At 54.8% G+C, this 21352-nt stretch overlaps 1 protein-coding gene and 2 long non-coding RNA genes across 4 annotated transcripts in view; 1 reads left to right on the top strand and 2 right to left on the bottom strand.

Moving 5' to 3' along the window:
• Window positions 1–19063, bottom strand: part of SIL1 (SIL1 nucleotide exchange factor) — an 83841-nt gene extending 64778 nt beyond the window's left edge. The window contains exons 1-3 of one of the 2 annotated variants that reach the window (XM_068698153.1): window positions 18962–19063; window positions 16168–16287; window positions 1320–1434 (exon numbers count right to left, since the gene is read on the bottom strand). In XM_068698153.1, coding sequence (XP_068554254.1) covers window positions 1320–1424 — 105 coding nt within the window. In that variant the 5' untranslated portion in view covers window positions 1425–1434; window positions 16168–16287; window positions 18962–19063. Of the gene's footprint in view, window positions 1–1319; window positions 1435–16167; window positions 16288–17081; window positions 17107–18961 lie in introns of those variants that run through there. The other variant, XM_068698154.1, reaches the window with a different exon arrangement.
• Window positions 13500–15331, top strand: LOC137864236 (uncharacterized). Its single transcript, XR_011101387.1, has 2 exons — window positions 13500–14508; window positions 14869–15331. It is a non-coding gene; the product is annotated as an uncharacterized lncRNA (long non-coding RNA).
• A 743-nt stretch (window positions 19064–19806) lies between the features above and the next one.
• On the bottom strand, window positions 19807–20539 carry LOC137864022 (uncharacterized). Its single transcript, XR_011101277.1, has 2 exons — window positions 20446–20539; window positions 19807–20268 (listed from the first exon to the last, which is right to left on the bottom strand). It is a non-coding gene; the product is annotated as an uncharacterized lncRNA (long non-coding RNA).
• Between the last annotated feature and the right edge of the window lie 813 nt (window positions 20540–21352).

Genomic DNA, 21352 nt, shown 5'->3' with positions numbered 1-21352 from the left:
CTTAACTTCTACTTCCACTTAGTGCATTAGAGGCTCGAAATTGTTAAAATTATGACAAATGGTTAAAGCTCAGTAACAATCATAAACATAAAAAGCCAGGTTCTGCTGATGAAAATCAATGTTATCATTTTCTGAGCCGCGACTCAACAGGACTAAAATAAATGAGTGAGGGCAGTTATTACTTAGCTTATTTGTGCTGCTATATTATCATCCATGAGGGACTTCACGATACAGTCCATTGTAAATTTACCAACAGGCCTCCAACTGTTGTATCTGTTGAGACACTTAATGGAGATAGCTGATGTTTACAGCCTCTGCTCAAGGGAAGAGCTGTGGTCTAAGCGTCTGGACGGGTACAAGGATGTGACTTGGCTCATTTCAATGTTACTGCTGCTGCTTGGCCCACGACTGCTCTGCAATACCCTGCTGTCATTAGCACCTCCCGGGCGGTGACAAAAGGCACCAGCACCCAAGCAATTCCTCATTTACGCAGAGCGACAAATTGCATCAGTAAGTAGAATCATTTTTTGGTTTGTTTTCACAATTAAAACAGTGAAAGGGAAGTTGTTTTCTAAAGATCAGTGGAAATTTCCTTACAGGCAGAACTCCTCCTTGCTCCTTCAGCCTGGAATCCGCTACAGTAAGCTGAGAAACCTCAGCAGGCCCAGCTGAGACAACCTGCAGCCTGTTTGCAGCGGCGTGGCCACCACAGAGCCAATGCAGAAGGCGTGCAGGAAAAGGTGATCTGTGAGTGCACTGCCCACTGCATTGATCAGACACCTGATCTCCCAGGTCAGGCTGCCAGGCCGGGGCCAGCTGCCAGAAGGGAAGCACTCCCCTTCCAAATAACACCACAAGTAGCAAAATCCAAGTGAGACACAAGGGCCTGAGAGGGAGCTCCTCTAAACCTGACTCACTTGCGGTGACTCAACAGAGACACAGCGAGAAGCACAATCGAGGCCACCTCCTCTTGCCACTAGACCTCATCATTAGCTTTGGCTTTTGGCACAGGAGATGTATGACAGCTCCAAAGAGAAAGAGGGCCACCCAGCACACGGGAGCTGCCTGAGTCGCATTGTTCCCTTTATAAACCCTCTCGACTGAGCGTTTTCTGGATTTCCTGGGGTTGAGGCAAACAGCCTTCAGAAAGAAGCCCTTGTGAAATTGTGGTGCTGAAGATTGACTGTTGAGGAGGGAAGAGGGGATTGACCAGCTGTGGCACCATCCCGTGTGGGGTGACAGCTGGACCAGGGGGCTGTCACCCCACGGGAGAGGCAAGCCCCTGAACAACCCCCTGCAGCCAGGGCGCTGACACTTACGGGAGCTCTCTCGCTTCGGCCTGTCCGGGAGCACACCACAGAAAGCAGCAGGACCAGCAGGCTGACCTTGGCACCAGCGGGGGGGCGACCAGCCCAGGGAGACATCGCCACCGGCCTGCAAAGCAAAGGAGAACGAAACCAAGAATATTTTAGTACAACATTTCACACGTTTCGGCATTCTTTATACACCATTTTTCAGCACAGCATAGGTTCAGGGGTGTGAGACAGCAAGGCGCAGAACACCTCTAGGTGTTAGCTCACAGGTCTCCTCGGGGGGGCACAACGACAGCAAGAGGTGCCAAATTTACTGCTAATGGAGTTTATAACAGGTAATGACAGAGTAGTTTATACTGACCCTGCAGGTGCTTATACATCTCCTAGAAAATGTGAAGAGCCCAGCAACTCGTTTAAAATCCTTGTGCCGCTTGCATGGATAATAACTTCGGGGAAAAAACAAAATTCAGTTTTCCTGCCACAGTTTTCCATGCGTGCGCCTCGTTGAGAGCACGAAAAATAGCTGCGTTAATTCAAATTAAACAAAACCATAAGCCATCAAACTATCGGGCATTTATCTAAACGCTTTGCTGGAGGAAAACACCATTTTCCAGAGGTGAACAAGATTTCCTCGGCAGCTCTGCAGCACGAGCCTTCCCCTGCCTGCCCGGCTGGCAGAGGAGCACGGTGCAGCCCTCGGTACCCCCGAACACACGTTGGAAATACACAGGGGGGGGAAAAAGGAAGGCACAGCCCTGCTCCTGGGGCCAGCAGCCACCTTAGCAGGGAGCTGGGGGGGTCTTTACCCACTCTGTGTGTGACCACGCTCACGCTGACCCCCAGCACGAGGCTTTCAGCCACCGGCGGCGTTGGGCTCGCTTCTCGCGCCGGGGTAGGAGCCGAGCTGCCTGCCAGCACGCAGGCTGGAGAAGTATTTCCTTTGATTGGCTCTAAATTTACACGCTGCTAAATTAAACTAAATGAGGTCTTTTGAAAGAAGATGGGACTGATTAGTTCCGTTCAAACACTCCTTCATTACTCATCCCTCCATCAAGTCTGCTCCTACTCCTATCCAGGTTTTAAAGAATTTCCTCCCATCCACGCCGAGCCCCAGAAATCTTTCCTCCCCTGGTGGCCATCAGGACAGCACGTCACACCGCAGGCTTTGTCCTTCCTTCACGCAACCACCTTCTACTTCCACGCAACAGAAAACCTGCTGTGAGTGGAACTGCCACGATATCTGCTGCCAAATCCATCAGTTGTTTCTTCAGCCAGAGCCCCAGGCAGGCCCCTAGGCTCATCCTCCATCTCATCATGGAGTCGCCTCCTTCCCCCTCTTCACTATCTTTTTTCCTCACTCCATTATGTTAGTTCTTCCCTCTTCTTGTTTTTTTTTTCTTTAGCCAAAAACAGGAAGGAATTTGGAGAGGCAGAGCCCCGCACCGTGCCAGCCAGCGGCGGGCAGTGAGAAAAAGCAGGGCAGCGGTACAGCTGGAGCGCTTCTGCGGCTCCAAAACGCCTGACCCCGGGTATTTCTGACCATGAATAAGTGTCACTGCTTGCTGAGTGGATGTGCGCCTCCTTTGATGTCCTCCTCGTTTCTGAAGAGGCAACGAACCAGCCCCGGGAAGGACCCGCAGGCCCCTTCCTAGGCTGCAGAGCAGAAGAGCAGCTCTCCATGATCTGATGCCAGCCCAAACAACCTGCAGCGAGTCCCCACTTCTCTCTCAGGACACTGCCAAACGCAGGGCTACAGCCTGACACCCAGGCTGCTGAGCTGGACACCCGTGGGCTCAGACTCCAGCAGGTCTGTGAGCCCCTCTGGCTAACGCCAGCCCCGACCTCCCGCTCGGACTGACCGAGACAAACAGTCCCCTGCAACTCATCCAGGAAGAAACAACTCATTTTTACACAGGCGAGAGGTTGGTCTCTTTTAGCCAAAATAAGTGGAAAAACTGGGATAGCGAAAAATAGACATATCCCCAAAACTTTACCTGCGAGCCTGGAAACAAAAAGAGAAGAGAAGAAAAAGAAATTCAACAAAGCAGTGGCTGAAAGGAAGCGCGCACTCCATAAAAATAGAGCTCACGTGTACCGAGGAGGCTGGTAGCAAGTGACAGCACAGCCTCTTTAAAGCCTACAACCTCATGCCTGCCTGGAACATGACATCTGCACAACAATTAGCAGTTTGCCTGGGTCCCAGGTAGGCAGGAGGAGCTAACATGTGAAGCACGGGGGTTTGAAGCTCCTGGAGAGACGCCCGTGCAGGCTGACATCTCGTTACGAGGCAGACGCACGCAGATGGCGCGAGAGGCGCCCCGAACGGAGAGCTGCACTCACACAGCAGCTCGGGAAGCGACCCTGCGGGGTGTAAGGCAGCAGGAACGGTAACCGTGACCCCAGCTGCACGGGGAGCGCTGGCACTGGCATGAGGATGTTGGTTTGGGGTCACAGCACCCACGGATGGCCGCAGCCACGCTCCCCTTGCACCGAGCTGGGTGTTTTTTTTTTTTCCAGTCCTCCCTTTTTTGTCCAAGAAAGCCAGGTAATTGAGGGAGAGCAAAATGTCAGGCTCAAAGGAGCCTCATTACCCGGCAGCAAAGCGGCGATGCCCTCGTGCCGTGGCCCTGCCATGCCCCGTGGCCCCCAAAAGCCCCTCGCACCGACGGCTGCGGAAACCCCAGCACCCTGTGGGCAGAGACATTCTCCTGGTTTCACTGGCTGCACATCAGTAAGTGCCGCGCAGCCCCGCGACTGCCGCTGCTGTACTCGGAGGTGACAGTTCAAAGGAGCCGGGCCCGGGCCCATCTTTCATTAATGCCTGCTGCTGCCGGGAGCGCAGCGCTCTTTCATGTCCTAACTCAAAGCGCGCACGGTGTCGCTCCAATAAATCTCCCCAAAGCCTCATCTGAATTCCAAGCAGCCGCTCCGTCGGAGCACACAAACAGCCCGGCGAGCTCCCCAGCCCCTCGCCGTGCTCCGTTTTATGGCCAAGAGGAAGCAATAACAATAAGCTAATCCCTGCTCTCATCTAGGGATCAAGGGAGCGGCGTGGGAATTGTAAGCCCTGCAAAATTGCCTGAAAATGTACTCGTTGAAGCACAGTACCCACGCAGGCAGCCTTCGCTGAGATGGCCGGTGAGGACGAAAGCACCGACAGCACTCGGCGTGCCTACGAGCAGGAATTATTCATAAAGCTTCCCTTGCTGAGCACCAGGCAGCACTGGAGAGCCACCAGACGATGAAAGGCTTTGACGAACACACCCCAAGCAGGCTTCGGCTGGATTGGTGACACCAAGACCCCCCAGCACTCACAGCCTCTTTGGCTCAAGTCAGTTTGACTGCCAGAACCGTTCAGAAAATCGTTCTACCCATCGCTGTGTGACCGGGGATGTCTGGGATGTAGATGTGCGCGCAGGCCGGTGGGTGCTGTAGTCAGTGCCGAGGCAGAGGATCCCGCTGCAAACACCACGTCATGTCAGCAGGGCCGGCGAGGGCAGCATGCAATCCTCTTTCTTTGAGCCACAGGGCTCCCAGAGCCACAGCGAGCACTCACTTCTGGTGACTCGGCACTGAAGAGCAGAGCAGGATCACCGAGGCGCCCCAGGACTCGTGGCAGTGCCTCTGCTTCTGGGGAGCTGTGCAGCTGCGCTGGCGGGAGGAGGAAAGAGGAAGGTTGCACCTGAAATTCAGCCTGTGGACGAGAGGAGGTGACTGCGGACAAACAGGCAGAGGAGACCACAAGGCACGTCTTGCCAGCATCGTGTGTGTTGAGACGCTCCTTTCCTCGGGGCTGCTGTGGCACAGCAGACCAGCAGGCCTCCCCCATGCCAACTTGACAAAGAAACCTGTGGTTTCTCACACAGCGCTCCTTGGAGCTACCAGCCACTACTCACAGCTGAGGCCGCTGTGCTGACCTACTCAGTCACTCAACAGTGGTGTAGACAAGGTCCTCGGGGCACAGCCGGAGGATCCAGCAGCCACCAGCCTGTTCCCACAGACCCGCAGCCTCCCAGGAGCCCACAGCCACCCCAACGCAGCGAGCCTGGCACAGCAGCTATGCCTCGAGCTCGGGGTAGCTCCCGCAGGCTGGTCTGGGGGTGCTGCCGCCAAACAAGAGGTCCCACTTGGTGCAGAGGATGTGGGAGCCATCAGCAGGTGGGATTCATTACCCAAGGTGCCATCCCTTGGCAACTGGACAATTGCATGGACACGGCACCGTGGCTTCTGGCACTAAGCACGGGATTTCTGGGATCTCATCTGGAGATGGGAGCCACAAGGAGAAAACTTGCCTGGATTAAAAGCCCGATGGCTCTCCTAGGAGAGCAAAAGTCTTTCTGGACATGCCTACCTGCAGACAGCCACCTGCAGCGTGTTTAATGTGGGGAACTCTGGAGGAAGACACCAGGTGAAGAGCAAGCTGCTGCATGAACCACATGGAGCTACCAAGCCTCCTCCTCTCCCTCTGCATGACCACTGCTGGGGCTGGTCCAAAACCTCCCTCACCACAGGGTGCCCCGGGCATCACAGCACCAAGGCCTGAACTTCTTCTCACTCCCCGTTGAAACCTTCCCGAGGGAACCTGAAGCTGAGCCCCACGTGCTCCATGAGCTCGCTACAGCCCAGCCCGTTGCAGGCGCTCAGACGGGCTCAGCTGTTCACTTTGGTCCCGAAGCCAGGGCTGATAACCTGGTGTCCACAGCAAACCTGCCCAGGGGGCTGTCTGCAAGGGCTGCCTTCGCCAGGACAGCGGAGATGTTACACGGGTCTCAGTAAGGACACCAAATCTGCTGCTTTTAGCTGGTACAAACAGCAGAGCCCCGCTGCCGACAGCCCCCAGCCCTGCAGGGACAGCACGCAGCTGCGCTACAAGCCATCCTGTTGACATTGCTCAGAAAATTACTCCTAAAACATTTATTCTTCTTGCTTGCTCCTCGTCATTTACTCCTACCAGGACCGCGCTGTGGTGTGTTGAAAGCACTCCTACGCAAGGAAGGAGCAGTGGGAACACCTTCCCAGATCGGCTGCCTACGGAGAACCCACACAGCGAGGCAGCCACGCGTTTAGGTTTACACAAATAAATGCCAGCACAGGCTGCCCCGAGCCAGCAGGTCCTGCCCTGACCTTCAGCAGAAGGTCTGAGCTTGGTCTGACCGCAGCACAGAGAGAAATTCTGAGTCCCAAAGGTTAAAAATAAGCCAACAAACCAGGCACGCGGTCACTTGGGTAAGGAGCTTTCTCTCTCTGGTAGGGGAACTCGTGGGCCAGGCACTCGGCTGAGCCCCTGACTTGGGCAGATGATGGCAGGGCAGCCGAGAGGGGCTGGGGGCTGTGATGAGCCCCATGCCACGCCATGCCCCACAGAGGGATGGCTGCTGCTGGCACTCACCGGGTTGTCCCACACAGTCCCACAAGTAAAGCCGTGCAGGGAGGATGAGGGCCAGCACAACAGAAACACGAGGAGCCTCCTCGCTGTTTCATTTCCCCTCCAAGCCCTCACCTTTCTCCCCGCTGCTGCTTTTTCCTCCCGTTGTGCTGTACCCATTGCCCTGTCTGCCCGACCACAGCACCCAGAGCCTGGCAGGGGCCAGGCTGCTCCTGGTGCTGCTGAAGGCAACAGGGGGAGCACGGGGCAAGCAGAGGATGCTGCTGCCCCTCTCCCTCTTTTGGGTATTCCCAGCAGCCACATCAGCAGCACTGACAGCCCTAACCAGGCCTTCGGAGCATTATTCAAAGCCTAATTAGTTACTTAAATCACACTGTTTACACAAACAACCGCGTGCCGTTTCACATCGAACATCACTTAGGCTATTAATTAATTTTACTTCCTAAAATCCCTTCGGAAACTTCAGCGTTTGTGGAAAATGCTGCTCTCCAGAGGGCGAGAGCGCAGCTTTCTGCTCCGGATGCCTGAAGCCTGAGCGGGGTTTGCCAGCAGCCCTGCGCCCGGCCCACAGCTCGTTAGGGGCTCCCGCTCGGCCCTGGGTGCAGCACGCAGAGCCAGAGCCCTGGAGTTGGCACCTCTTGTCGAGGAACAAGGCTTTCATCCCATCCGAGGTTAAAAATCACCTCGTGCTCCCCGGGCACAGGAGCTGCCACCCTCTGAGGCTGAAGCAGGGACACGGGCGGCCAGCAGCAGGCAGCACGCGGTAGGCAATTTTTATTTTTCCGAAGGAAATTTAAAATAGCAAAGAGCTCCGAAGTCTGCAAGCGCAGAGCTAACGGCACAGAGAGGAGAAGCCAAGAGAGGAGATAATTCCTCCCCTCTCCTGCACTTCATCATCTGCCACCTCTACTTTGGGGAATGGTTTTTCGCCTTTCTGCTTGTGAGATGCTTACAGACAGGTGCTGACACCACGCCTAGGATCAGGAGGCCCCGTTCTTCATTTGTCCTTGGGCACTGTTTCAAGCGTAATAAAAACCAGGGAAGGAGCAAGAGCACTGCCTGCACACCAAGCGCCACCGACTGCAAGGAGTCCACAACTTAAAAATACTTCCCTCCTCTAATCTCTTGTCAGAGAGAGCTATTTTAGGTGTTTCTTATAGCAATGCACGGGGAGAAAAAAAAAGAGATGGAAATATGACAGTGCAGCATCCTTTTAATTATAGCTATCGCTGCCTCCAGCTGCCACAGCCCGTTCAGCTCCGCTTTCAGGACCGCCTGGAGCAGTCGCCGGGGCTCTGGGGGGGCACCTGCGGGGGCTCTTGGGGTGGACACGGTCCCAAGCCCGAGCCTTTAGCACCTGGGAAGGTGGCACGGATCCCCCCAGGGCTTGGCTCTGCTCCTGGACAGCCCTGATCACCCGTCCGGGCTGTGACCTCAGCGGGGCAGCCTGGCCGTGTGCCTCGTCAGCCTCCAGCATGCCGAGCGACTGTGGGTTCAGAGCCCTCCTTCCCTCGAGTCCGAGTTCCCCAGCAGCTCTGCTTCCCACGGGTGGGCTGTGATGCTGAGCAAGGAGCTGGTCCCTGTGATCCCACTGGGCTCCTCAAAGAGCTGGAGGGTGGCCGCATGGGAAGGAGAGCCACGCCAGCGCTCGTCTCCCCCTTGTCAGCGCACAACAGGCTGCTTCGAGGCTTCCAAGAGCTGCTCAATCTTAAATCCTCGCCACACGGGGACGAATTGGGCAGTCTGCCCCCTGCACGGCTCAGGAATCCCAGCAGAGGTGATGAGATAGAGCCGTGCTGAGCACCTCGCTGAAGGGCTGCCCTTGACATGGGGAAGGCGTTACCCATTAAATATCCATTAGGCTGTGAGGAAAGAGGCACGTGCAGCACCCTTCTCTCTGCTCTGACAGGAGAGCGTCCTGAGCAGCCTCCTCTGTGCTCTGGCAGTGCCACAGCCTCGTCTCGCAGGTGGGGACATGGGAACTCCACGAGTTCCCGTGCAGGCAGAGTTATCACACGACGCACAAATTGTTGTCCAAAGCTTTCAGAGCAGCTGAAATCCTAAATAAATTCTAAACAGGGCTGCCATTTGGAGCAAGGCTGTGTCAATGACAGCCTCCGCAGTGGCTCCCGGTGACCGCAGACGTCACACATCAAGGCACGTGTTGGCACAGACCCTGACCAGGCAGTGAGAAATCTCGGTGCCCCCAGAGCCCTGCCGGCAGGGCCACCCACACGTACGGGGGGTTGCAGCAGCGGGGGCAGGCAGCATGATGTTTGCAAGGCAAGGACCCTGCCATTTATGCAGTAAATGCTGCGGATGTTTGTTCTGCTCTACGGGATGACATAATAATTACAGCGGCCTCCAGTTTGAGTCTGGACTTAAAGAGAAAAAAAGGCTCAAAGCAAACAGCACTTCTCCAAAATCCTCCCAATTGGCTTTTAGTGCCCAGACAAAATAGGGCCAGCTGATGGACGCTTCCCTCCTTGTCCTCCCTAATTCCTGGTCCGTAACCGCAGCCGGGCTCTGCAGGCAAGGCGCTTCATGAGGCAGACCTGAGCTGCAGCCTCCTGCCTCACCCCGGTGCTCCCTGTGTGCTGTGACCACCCAGAGCCGTCCCGCCTGCCCTGCCACCTCCTGTCACCTGCAGGCCGGGAGCACGGAGCCAGCCCGAGGAATCCAGCGGGCTCGGAGGGGGCAGGAACATCCCAGAGGTGCTGGAGGAGCCAACACGGCTGGCTCGGGGATGCTCTCACCCAGACCTGCAGGCACGGACAGCCCTCCTGGTAAGCAAGCAGCCAGTCCCGTTCCAGAGGAGATTTACAGGGGGCTTTTTTTGTTGGAAGCGATAATAGCTGGACAGCAAGGATGAGACAAAATTAATGAACACGGTAATTACTCCCAAAGATGCAAATAGGAGCGATTCCTCACCCCGAGACATGCCTGGAAAACAAGATTAAAATGCTTAGGGGAGATATTCCGGAAACCAGAGGTAATAGAAGAGATAAAATGTATTTACAGCATCTCACAGGGGATGTGTACTTTGGAGGTAACGCTACTGGATACTAAATTCTGCCGAGGACAGTAATATTCCTCTCCTCGCTGCAGAGTTAAAAGGGTGCCCAGAAGCAAAGCAACCCAACAGAGTGTCCTTCGTGGCAGCCAGGAAGGCCGGCTCTGCCCTGCACGCCACAACGACAGGCACACAGAGCATCTCAAGCACATGAGCACCATTAATAATGTCTGCAAACAGCACAACTTACCAGCCAGCAAAAAGGAGGCTGGGACGGGAGGCGGCCCACAAGAGCACTCCTCTGCTGCTGCTGTCGAGCAGGCTCTGAGGGCACCTCCCCACTGCCCGCAGAGCCAAGGCTGCCAGCTACCAGCCCTCCTCCAGTGCCCACCAGCAGAAACAATTTGTCATGTGTCAGCTCGGATCAACTCCAGCGAGCCCACTGTGCCCCCTGAAGCAGAAGGCTGCCAAACTCCAAAGGAAACTCCAAGAAACCTCGCTGGCCAGTGCCAGACCCAGGCAACACAAAGAGCAGAGCAATTCTCATCCCTAACACGCCTCGGGTCGGGGCAGCCACCAGCAGCAGCTGTTATTAGAAAGATTTGGGGCTTTAAGCTACTCCTCCAGGCTGCAGCTCCTCCCAGCCCAGAAGCTTCATGCTCCTCACCCCACAGCACACACCGTGCCCGAGGGAGCCCCCATGAAGGCTGCTGTTTGCAGACCAGCCCCGACAGCATCAGGGTTGCAGCGAGCGCTGCTCCTTTCCCAGCCAGCCTCTTCCCCTCCTTCACTTCAGCTTCCTTCCTCCCCCCTCACTCATCCTCAGCTCCTTCCCGTGTTTTCCTCCCTCCTGCCCTTTACCTGCTCTCTCTGCAGCCACAGCACGAGGCCCCACAGACCACACTGATGCCTTTCTGAAGAGGTAACCTCACAATTACAAAGCCAAAACCTGGACCTGAAACCTTCCACACAAAAGCAGAGATTTCAGCTCTGCTCCCCTGTGAGCAGCACTGCCCTGGCTGCTCACAAAGGGTCAGCATCATCTCTGCTCCGGCCCTGTGGGGTTAAGGGAGCTGCTAAACAAGGCAGAGGGCAGGCGTGGGGCTGGTTTGCTTTCAGGAGGCCATGCCCACCCAGGCAATGTCAGCCCCACCAGGGCTGTGCTGGCAAAGCCCCCAGGCAGCTCAGAAAAGCCCAGGGGTCTCCTGCCAGCACAGGACAAACCAGCTCCCTGAATAAAACATGTTTCAGGAAAAAAAAAAAAAAAAGAAAAACAGAAAAGCTGTTTCACTAGAATAAACACAACTGAGATGGAAATAAGAAGCCGAGTAAATAAGAGGAGAATATTTGAAAGAATCGAACTGCAAGTGCAGTCACACGGACTGAATTAATGACACACCAACCAGGCCTGCAGCCCTTTGGGGTTCCCTCCCCAGCACCACCACGGCTCCCTGCACCCTGCCCTCCCCTCAGCCCAGGCCCTCGTGGGCCCCGAGAAGTTTGTCTGCAGGAGGCCTGAGGCTCCTGGATGGAAAGCTCCCTAATCCCCAAAGGGGGTTGGCTGGTATCAAAGTGAGGAGGAACAGGAGGAAGGCAGGAGATCTAAGGGAAGGATGAGAGAAGCAGGAGACACTGCTGCCACTCACCAAAAAGCGGCTGCCTGCCCCAAAATCCTGCAACAGAGCCTGGACTGACACTGCACAGAGACAAAAGTCAGACAAGGAAAAAAAAAAACAGCAAGCCTAAAGCAAAGAACGTGGGAAGCACAAGGCAGGCAGGCACAGGGCATTCCCCTTGGTACCAGCACAAACCTCAGCAGCCATTTTTTTCCCTGAATTTATTGAAAGAGCATCTGGTGCCTCCTGACAAGGCATATTTAGACACCACTTCATCTGTAGCAGGGTTTCTCGCCAGCCACAGGGACTGGCATCAGCTGCACAGCTCTCTCTTGCCAGCCTTACTCGGGTAGGTCTGCTGCTTGCTACCAGCCACCCTCCTGCTGCTGGAGATGCTCCTGCGGGCAGGCGAGGCCTCAGGTAGAAACCCTCCCCATGGCTCCAACTCCCATCTCCGAGCAGAGGACAGCAGGTCCTCCTCTGCAAAGTTTCCTCATTTCTGACTCGAGCAGATTTCAGCGAGAAATCAAAGGGCTGAGGAGCTCCAGGGCGCCCGCACTGACTTCCTCAGCAAATTCGCATTGTCTTCTTAGACAATGGGAAATTTTCTGAACAATGAAGAGAACAAAATCCACGCTAGCCACCGGAACGCCAGCCAGGACTCAGAGATGCTCCAGACAGCAATCTCGCTCTCTCCTAAAGCGATGCTCTGCAAAAACCCAAACAAAAGAACTCATTTACAGCACCACCAGCAAATTTCTCTCCCCCTGCAGAACTTGTGGAAGTGCCACCCTTGTGAGTGCCATTACGCTTTCCGACAGCCTCCCGCTGCTGCTGAGCAGCCTTCGCAAGCTTCCCTGCACACGTTTTGTACCTGATTGCTCCCCGCTCGTCGGGAGCAAAGGAAAGGAGCGCCCTAAAACCACTTGCTTGTTCCTGATGTGGGTGCAACGATGCTGAGACACCGACCTTGCTCGTAGCCAGCCGGCTGCTTCCCACCGAAGGAACGAGCGCCTCGTGCCCGGCTCGTCAGCTGCTAACCCTGCCAAGGACACTTCTCCAGCAGCCACCATGCATTAAGCAATAACTCTGCTTTTAAAACCTTTTAAGACCAGAGGTTCCAGCAGAATCTAATGCACTCAAGGCTCCCGCTGGAAGTTTTGCATAGTGCAACAGTTTATTCTGTGGGCAGGAGGAGATGAAGAAAATTAATTCCCTCTACAAAGGAAAAACTCCCACAGAAGTAGCTGCACCAAGGCTGCAGCCGTGAGCTGGCCACGTACATTTTAGGGGTTACACATTTTCACTTTCACAGTCCTGGAAAAGGAAACGGCGTGAATTTGGGCTGTATTGCCCACCATTTGTTATCGTCTACCTATTGATGCTTACTTGAAAAACACAATTTAATTAAGCCCGCAGTACTGCTTAGCCTGCCTTTGAAATATGCCCACATTAGTGGGTCATTACGGTAACTGAAACACGGCTTCAGATCGGGTCCTTCAAACAGCATCCCAAAACATTCACAGATTTAACAATCCTCTCGCAGAGAAATGGAGACACGGTGCTCAGCAAGGGCAAAGAGACGTTTACAGATGAAAACTGCAATGAGATGTGGGGGCGATGAGGCAGGGAGGTGCCAGAGGGCTCCTTCAGACCTTATTGAGAAGGTTCTTCACATAGCAGGCGCCAGGGCAGCATCCCCGAGCCCCTGGACCAGCACGAGCTCGTTCAGGGCTTGGTGTGTGCTGGCACAGGTGGACGAGCCCAGAAGGTGCCTGTGGTCTTCTGTGTGCAGAAGAGGTTCCCCAGCTCACCAGGGTGAGCTCCTGCCGGTGCCTCCCCGTCCTCAGCAGGCACACCGGGCCTGTTTCTTCCCCCGTCCAGGTTTCTGGTGCCTATGGGAGGTGAATCCACACAGCCTCTGTCCCAGGGGAGGATGCCCGGGGCAGGAACTCTGCTTCTCCGAGAACTCCTTGGCGGCCTGAAACTGGCAAGTGCTGGAAAACACCGGGAGTGGGAAGAGCGAGAGAGAGGAAGGCAACGCGAGCACCTGCCCTGTGTGCCCTTTGGAAACCCGGCCAGAGGACTCAGACCAGCAAGGAGAGGGAATCTCATCAGAGAGATGAAAGGGGTGCACGATGGAGCTTTCATGGCACGCAGCATGAGAAACAGAGTGCTGATGGTTATGTGGAGCAGAAAAACAAAGGGAGCTTTGGTTTCTCAGGGTAAAAGCATAGGCAGGTTAACGAGTCAGCGCCGGTCGCAGCAGCACCGCCTGATGCTCGTGAAGCAATGCAGTGAGTACTGCAGGAGCCACAGCTCGGGCTTCAGGAAACCTGAGGTCTGTCTTCTCCTCAACAGCATTTGGGGCCATGCCAAGGGTTCTTCGACAAATTATTTACTCTGAGAAATCATTTTCCTTAAATGAGGGTAGCCCATGCCTGTGCCCCCTGGGAGAGGCTGTGCCTGCAGCTCCTATCTCCACGGCCACACCGGGCAGAGACGAGCCCCAGCCTGAAGGCAAACTGCCCCGAACAGGAGGGCAGCAGAGCCCTCACCAGCATCAACCCCAAGGAAAGGGGGGCTGCAGCTGCCCAGCATGTGATGCTCGCTTTCCTGAGAAGCAGAGAGCATCAGTCCACAAGAAAGAGAAAAGGAAACCTTGCGAGGACACACCTGGATCCATTTTACAGGAAGATGATAAAAGATTCACAGCTGCTGCCCGTGCTGGGGATCAGCAGCTGCCAGCTGAATTCCTGGTGGCCCTGCTGAGCAACCAGCGTGCTGAATTTATTATTTAGAGGCAAAAAGTTCAGCCTGGCATATAATCATTGAAAGCTGTCAACTTCCAGCCTATCCTGGGCTTCCTCGGCGTGAAGGATCCTTCCCTGCGAACCACGGCCTCCTCACCAACTTCACATCACAAAATGAAAACGAGCAGCAATCCATTATGCATCAGGTACCTCCAGAGAGCTGCTGACCCTGCAGCACTCTTCTGCGTCCCTGAACGTGCTGGGCACGAGGGTTTCACCCTTCAAACCAGAGCGTTCGAGGACAGGACGGGCAGGGGGCTGCAGCCCAAGAAGCTGGGCGAGTGCCCGTTTTCTCCTTCTGCAGTTCAAGGTGAAACACTTCGTTTGCGCTCGTTTCCAACTCTGCCTCTCTCAAAAGCCGTGCCAGGTAATTAGAATCATTATAACTATTATTAGACCATAATATTATTATAGCATTTTTGCTACACTTGACATCTGTTGGCTGATAGATTTAACTGGTACATAAGAAATAATTGCACATGGATTTCTTGCAAATGAGCACCAACACGGAAGACATTAAAGCGTTCTGCGTCGAAAAAGTTAATTTCACGAAAGCCCGCTTGAAATAAAAATTCTAAAATTAACAGTTAAACCTTTAAAAACTCTCATCAAAGCCAACAATTTCGGTTCAAAATAGGCAGCTGTTAAAAAAAAAAAAAAAGGACATAAAAAAATGTCTTTTCTGTAAGGGCCCAAAGATGTATACCTGGCTCGGTGTCTCTTTCAGATCAACATCTGCATCGTCCTCCCCCCATGCCAGTGTGCCAGTGACCCCGAGGTTTCTGAACCACCCTCCCATCTCCCCCTGTCTCTGCAGCAGGCCTTTGAGTTGTTTGGCAGGGAGTCTGTGCTGACAGCCAGCGTAACCAGCACTCTTGCCACCTGCTCACTGAAAATCCTCCCGACTTCACTGCAAACCCGCACCTGGGATAAAACACAGCTCCTTGCATCCCGTGAAGCCCGGAGGGCTTACAACCTGGATTCAGGCTGCAATTTATCCACCAGCAAGACTCAGCTGTATCCGGAGTGGAACACAACCTCTCCACTGACATTTAGCTACAGCAGAGAGCCCCTGCTGCAAGAAATGAGGACAAATCCAACCGAAATCACAGGCGGGCTTTGGGGAGGCTGAATTTTCTTCCCTGGAATTGAAATTTGGTCAGGGTGCTGACACCAGCCATGGAGTTTGTTGCTCAAACACGAGAACTAGCAGGGCACAGCTTCTCCCTTATGCTGGTGAGGAAGCACAGCCTGAGGCAGCAGCTGTGGCCAGGCACCTCGAGCTCCCGGCTGTGGGAGGTGGAAGGGATGAAAAGCAGAGGAACCCTGAGCTCTCCTTGACTTCTGGGGGCCCAAGTTTCACCGCCCAGTTACACAGACTTGCAAAGAGAGATGTTAGAGTGGGCTGAAGCACACTTTGTAAGAGGACCTCTTCACCTTCAAGTAGCTGAAGACAGCAGCTCCATGCTGACACAGCTCGGGGGTAGTTAGAGCTCTGTCTGGACAGTGCCATTTCCCCTAATTGAGGCTATTTCACCAGTTAAAGCCACTCCTCCTCCTACACTCCGTTTGCACTGAGGTGACAAGCAGAGCTCTGCTGGAACGAGGCATCCTGCACTGCTCCCACAGGGAGACACCACTGAGGGATAAAAGAAATATCGTAATTAATTACGCCAGAGCGAGTCCGTTTTAATCCAGAGTGGAGTAACCCCACAAGGAGCGTCCTTAGGACTGCAGGAGAAGAAAGCTGAGGTTTTACTGCCTCGGTCACACGCAGCCAAGCCTGACTCGCTGCGGACGGAGCTACGAGGGAAGTGCAGCAACCCGCTGGTTGCTGGGCACAAACGGGGCACAATTCCCCCTCTGGAGAGCTGCCCATCACACCTCCAGCCAGCACACGGGAGCTCGAGCAGGCTTTTCCCCATATCCATCAGACACTCCTTGGCAACCCAGAGGAATCGAGACGAGGTGAGCTCGCCCTAACGAGGCGCAGTACTGGCTGCAGAAGGAACAGAAAGCAACTCACCCACGCGTGCACCCCAGGGGTAGCTTTCAATGAGTCCCTGCTGCAAAGGGAGAAAACGTCACGTAGGGGCCCTCGGAGCTCTGTCCAGGTCTGCTTCTATTCATCCTTCCCATTCATGGCCTGCAGAATGAAAGAGAAAGTGCTTTTATACAACCTGAAAGGGTGCCCAGCAGTTAAGAGCTAGAAGCGCTCCAGAGGTCATGATCAGAATTGATAAACTGAAGGAAAATTCAAAAAAAAACTCCTGCAGATCAATAAAAAGAAAAGCAGTAAAAACAAGGCAGAGAACTACCCTTGGAGAAAGCCAAAGCAAAGATCAGATGCACAAATGCAGCACAGGGGAAAACCTCTTGAGGAGGTAATGCCGAAGAAAATCAGGGACTAGACTAAAAACGCGTGTCAGCGTTGCAGCACCACGGCTCCAGCAGCAATGAACTAAACACCGCGCTGGGCTTTAACAGCATAAAATTCACAGCTCTGTAAGACAAGACGGGGAATTGCAAACGCAGCGAGGCCGGGGAGGGCAGAGCTGGAAGCCCACATGAGGTGCTGGTCCCGCTCCTCCCAAAGGCACGAGCTGCAGGGGCTGCACCACGACAGGAGCAGGCAGCGGCGTAACACAGGAGGCACTGCAGGCACTGGGTGATGCCCATAGAGACCCACGCCAGGGGTCCTGCCACAGCCCTACAGGAACCTGCCCGCACCCCAACCCTAAGCCAGCGCCCGCTGCCATCAGTCTGGCCCTGAGCACCCCTCATCCAGCCCCGGGACAGGAGCAGGGACACGGTGGCTTTTCCAGCCCCGTATTTTGTTTTAGCACCCTCCATCTGGCCACTCCTACACCACTAGAGCAGTGACATTTAGGAGCTAAATTAACAGCCTTCCCTTCCCCAAAATACAATGGAGTTGCTCACGCTGCTGAAGGGGCACCCACACAGCAACACAGCGCGAGCGCAGCCGTGCCCGCTCCGGTTCCTGGCTCTGGCACCTTTCAGAAACGAGGCTCTCCAGCTGCACGTGCCACCAAGCCAACCCGTGCCACACTGAAGGTTTCACAGCAACTCCAATTTTATTGATTTTTTTTTTTTTCTGTTTTGGAATGGGAGCTTTACGAACGCGCTGCCTCGCAAACTGCAGCCCGAAGAAATCTGACAAAGCCTCTGTTAACACATGCTGTCTCCTTCCACATGGCTGTTTCCCAGAAGATCCCCGGTGTTGTGGCATTATTCATTTCAGGCGCTAAGAATATCTGTGTTAATAATAAATAATAACCAGCTTTATAGGGAGCTTATCAACAAAGCGCTCTGCAAATCTTAATTAAAGCTGATCCACCTACTCCATGCGTGAAAGTTAAACATTATTTCTCAGAGGGGAAACCTGAGTGGTAACAGAGCTGAGGTGGGTTATGAAAGCCACAGAGGGAGTCGGTAGCAGAGAGGATTAGCGCGTGGAAGGGCTGACTATTATCCCTAAATTTATCGCAATAATCCGCTGCCTTGCAGCAGAGTTGATGTTCTCAGGATAGAGTTGATGTGCTTTCAATCACACCTGCCCAGCTTGACCACGTTGGTATTTAATTAGTCCTCCATTTCTTCGCAAGGTAAGAGCAGGGAGAGAAAAAGGGCTTGGGGGCGATGGGAAGTTTTCACAGCCTTGTATTGCTCACGCTGAAGAAATTCTCCACAGTGAGGAAGGAGGTGGCAGTGGCAGGCCCAACACCAGCTGTCTCTGGGGCACGGGCAGAGCTTTGCAGGCTGAAGGGCTGAGCTGACACCTCAGCAGGCTTTGCCTGTTTCCAGCTTATTTCTTTACCAGGAACATATTTGTACCCCTGAAGATCTAGCAGACACACAGCCGGACAGAAGGCAGACCCAGGAACCTGCAGGCACGGTCCTCGCCTCTGTGAGCGGCACTCTGACACCAAACTGAATGTCAGGAGTCTCTGGGTCAGCCTTCTGGATGCTTCCACCACAAAACACCTTGGGGGTGGCTGAAAAACATCCGTGTGGGCCTGGCTGGTCATTTAAAGGCAGGGTTAGAGAAAAACAGCAAGGAAGAATGAAGTCCATCCCCTAGTAACACCACCCCTAGAGCATGAACAGATTCTGCGGGACGGCACGGAGCAGAAACACGCCTGGCAAACAGGGGCACGTTGCCTGCTCCCTGACGCTTTGTGCCTCTAAACCTGTCTGTGCTAGGCCAGTTCTGGCAGCAGAACACCAATAAATAAATGAGTGGCCACTAAGAATTGGCACTGACAGAGCTTGCTAGCACAAACCCAGCCGTGGTGCGAGGCCGCCTCAGCCACACGCCTGAGGGGCCCCCAGCAGTGTCTGTGAAGCCCCTGCTTCATGCAGCGGCTGTGGTTTCAGTCAGACCGCACCACGAGGGCCACACGCAGCCTCGTACCTATGTAAAGTTTTATAAACCCCGGCTAAAAACCACAGCGCCGAGCCCAGGCCCTGAAGAAGCCCCGAGCTGCAGCCGAGCCCTGGGACCCTTCAGGGCCACCTCAGCGGGGCTGCGAGGGGCCGGGGCACAGCGGAGCCTGGCCGCAGCGCACCGCATGGCCTTTAGTCTTTATTTTCCGCTTATTTCCACAACACCGGAGCCCAGGCGGCTGCCTGCGCTGCCCAGCCGCCCCCGGGCCCCAACGAGCTCCTTTATTGCACCTCAGGGCCTGCTGCAGGACCCGGCCCCGGCCGCCGGCCCCTCAGGGGAGCCCCGCGCGCGCGGCCCCGTGCGCGGCCCCGGCCCCGTGCGCGCCCCCGCGCCCGCCGCGCCCCCCACTCACCGCTCCGCACTGCGCCTGCACCGCCCCGGTCCCGCCCCCGCCCGCCCGCGAGGGCGGGAGCGCGGCTGAGGGGAGGGGACGGCGCCATGTTGGGGGCACAGAGCCCTGCTGAGGGGATGGAGCCATTCTGAGGGGCACCCCCGAGGTGAGCCGGGCACCGTGGCCCGGCAGCCGGCCGGGCTGTTGATGCCCAAGCCCCAGGCTTGTTGTTTGTCCCCCAGTGTGAAGCACTCCCCGTCACTGCTGTCCCCCTCATGGCCGTAGCCCGTCACAGCCCCCTGTCCCTTGGAGCTGCTGGGGCAGCTTGTCCGAAAACTGCCTGGCCAGCACAAGCGGGGGGAAGAGGCAAATAAAAGGCAAATAAAATGAGGCGTTTGTGCTTTGCAGACAGCCCTGCCATGGTGCTGCAGGACAACACAGTGCTGTGCAAGGGGCCCCGTGCCCTTGGTGCTGTCAGGAGAGAGAAAAGGGCCAACGCTGCAGCTGGGGAAATTCCCCCGTTGGTGCCAGCTTTGTTGGCAGCCCTTTTGGTGCCACCTGACGCTGTCCCCATGCTGGGTGGGTGCAGGAGGAAGCTTTACCCAGGAATAACCACCAACATTGCCGCTAACACAGCTGTAAGCAACGCTGCAATGCTGTGGCAGGGACAGCGCTGAGCACCACGCTACAAGTGGGGCTTTGCCCTCCTTTTCTCTCAAACCTCCTGTGTTTTGTGCCTCCAGTGGTAGGTGATGGATCACAGGAAAATCTCAGCCTTAATTCAGAGTAAATGAGGTGTTTTCAATCTTTCCAGGTCAGGTATAAACACCTCAAAATCAGAATCAAAACCCACAGAGCCCCGCAGAAGCGCTTCACAGATTTATTGAGTTTTAATGGCACAGTTTTTCAGGCAGGTGTGTGATTTGGGGCAAGGCACCTGGAGCTGAAGCACTGCACGTTCACGCCTTTTCCCCTTAGCTCGCCAGAGCAGTGCTGCCAGCAGCTTCCCCCATCTCGGCTGAAGCCCTCCTGTGGTCTCCCCAGCCGGGCAGGCGAGCAGGGTCCTGCTGTTCCCTTTTGTTCCTGCCACGTGGATCCATTCCCGTGGGAGTCCCGCAGCCGGGGATAACCACAGGGCTCTCGGAAGCTGTGGTTGTCGGTGACATCCAGAGGAGGGCTGGGACATCTCTGTCCTGCTGCGATGATGGGTCTTGAGCTTCTTCAGCTGCTGACCCTTTTCACAGTGACTGTCCTCTGGTGCAGCCCAAGAGTGCCCTGCTCCATCCCTGGGCAGCAGAGAGCCTTGGCTGCAGGAGATAATTGCTCTGCTGCAGATGGGAGATAAAAAGTAAAATTGAGGCAGCAGGTGCTGGAGGAACATCAGCAGGAGGCACAGAGCTCCTTTGCATAAGCTCTGCCTCTGCTCTCCCGTTTATTGGGGTTTTACTGGAAATCTTTCGGAGCATTGAGAAGAATAAAGTTCCCCTCCTCCCCAAAATACAGACCTGGCATAAAACCTGCATCCCGACACCCCCGAATGTCAGGGCAGGGGAGGCTGCAGTGACCGCTGCCCTGGGGGTGGCTGATCTCGGCCGTAGGTCTGGCTCCTACAGGAGGAGCTGAAGCAGGACTGTGGAGCCTTGCAGCTGCCCCAGCACAGGAGCCAACCCTCTGGGTCATCCCTACGGCCACCTGCATACCCGTGGCCCGTTCTGGGGGCTTAGGAGCTGTAGAGAAAGGTGGGAGCCTGTGCCGTGCATCCCAGCGGGAGCAGGGTCGGCCGCCAGCCCCAGGCAGCCTGGAAAGTCTTGCTAAGATGCTCGTCCGGAGAGATGCACTGCTGCATCCTCGGGCAACGCCAGCCTAATCCCCTCTTCTGAAACCGCTCGCACATCAAAGAGATTAAAAAAAAAAAAAAAAAAACATGCTCTGCATATATTATCTTTTGCATTTCGAGATCGGGTTCTTCAACAGTGCCTGTTTGATCTGATGGGAGGGAAGCTTTTTCTAAAGGTACTGAAGAAGATGGGTGTGCGAGAGTAATTCGGGGCTGGGAGTAATTTTTCATCAATGTACTTGAAGACAATCACAGCACTAGGAGGGAGGCCTAATTGTGGAGTTGTGTAATTAGTTTTTATGTCACTGCAATTATTCTGTTGGCTACATATAAAGAACATGGCAAAATGCAGCACTTAATTTTAAATCAGGACTTGATTCTCTTTTAGTAGGTAATTGATGTTGATCACATCACTTAGCAGCGACTATAAAATGCGCTATTTAGATTGTGAAAGGATGGAGAAAAGGACTGAGCAGATAGGTAATTGATGGATCATCGGGCTGCATTGGTGGGAGGCAGCATTAATCCCTCAGGCTTCAGCTCTCGCTGTTTCCAGCCACTTCTGGCCATCGTTA

The sequence above is a fragment of the Anas acuta genome, chromosome 14, assembly GCF_963932015.1.
Source record: "Anas acuta chromosome 14, bAnaAcu1.1, whole genome shotgun sequence".
Classification (NCBI taxonomy): Eukaryota; Metazoa; Chordata; class Aves; order Anseriformes; family Anatidae; genus Anas; species Anas acuta.
The sequence above is the reverse complement of the archived record's forward strand: the minus strand, read 5'-3'. Positions and strand labels throughout refer to the sequence as shown.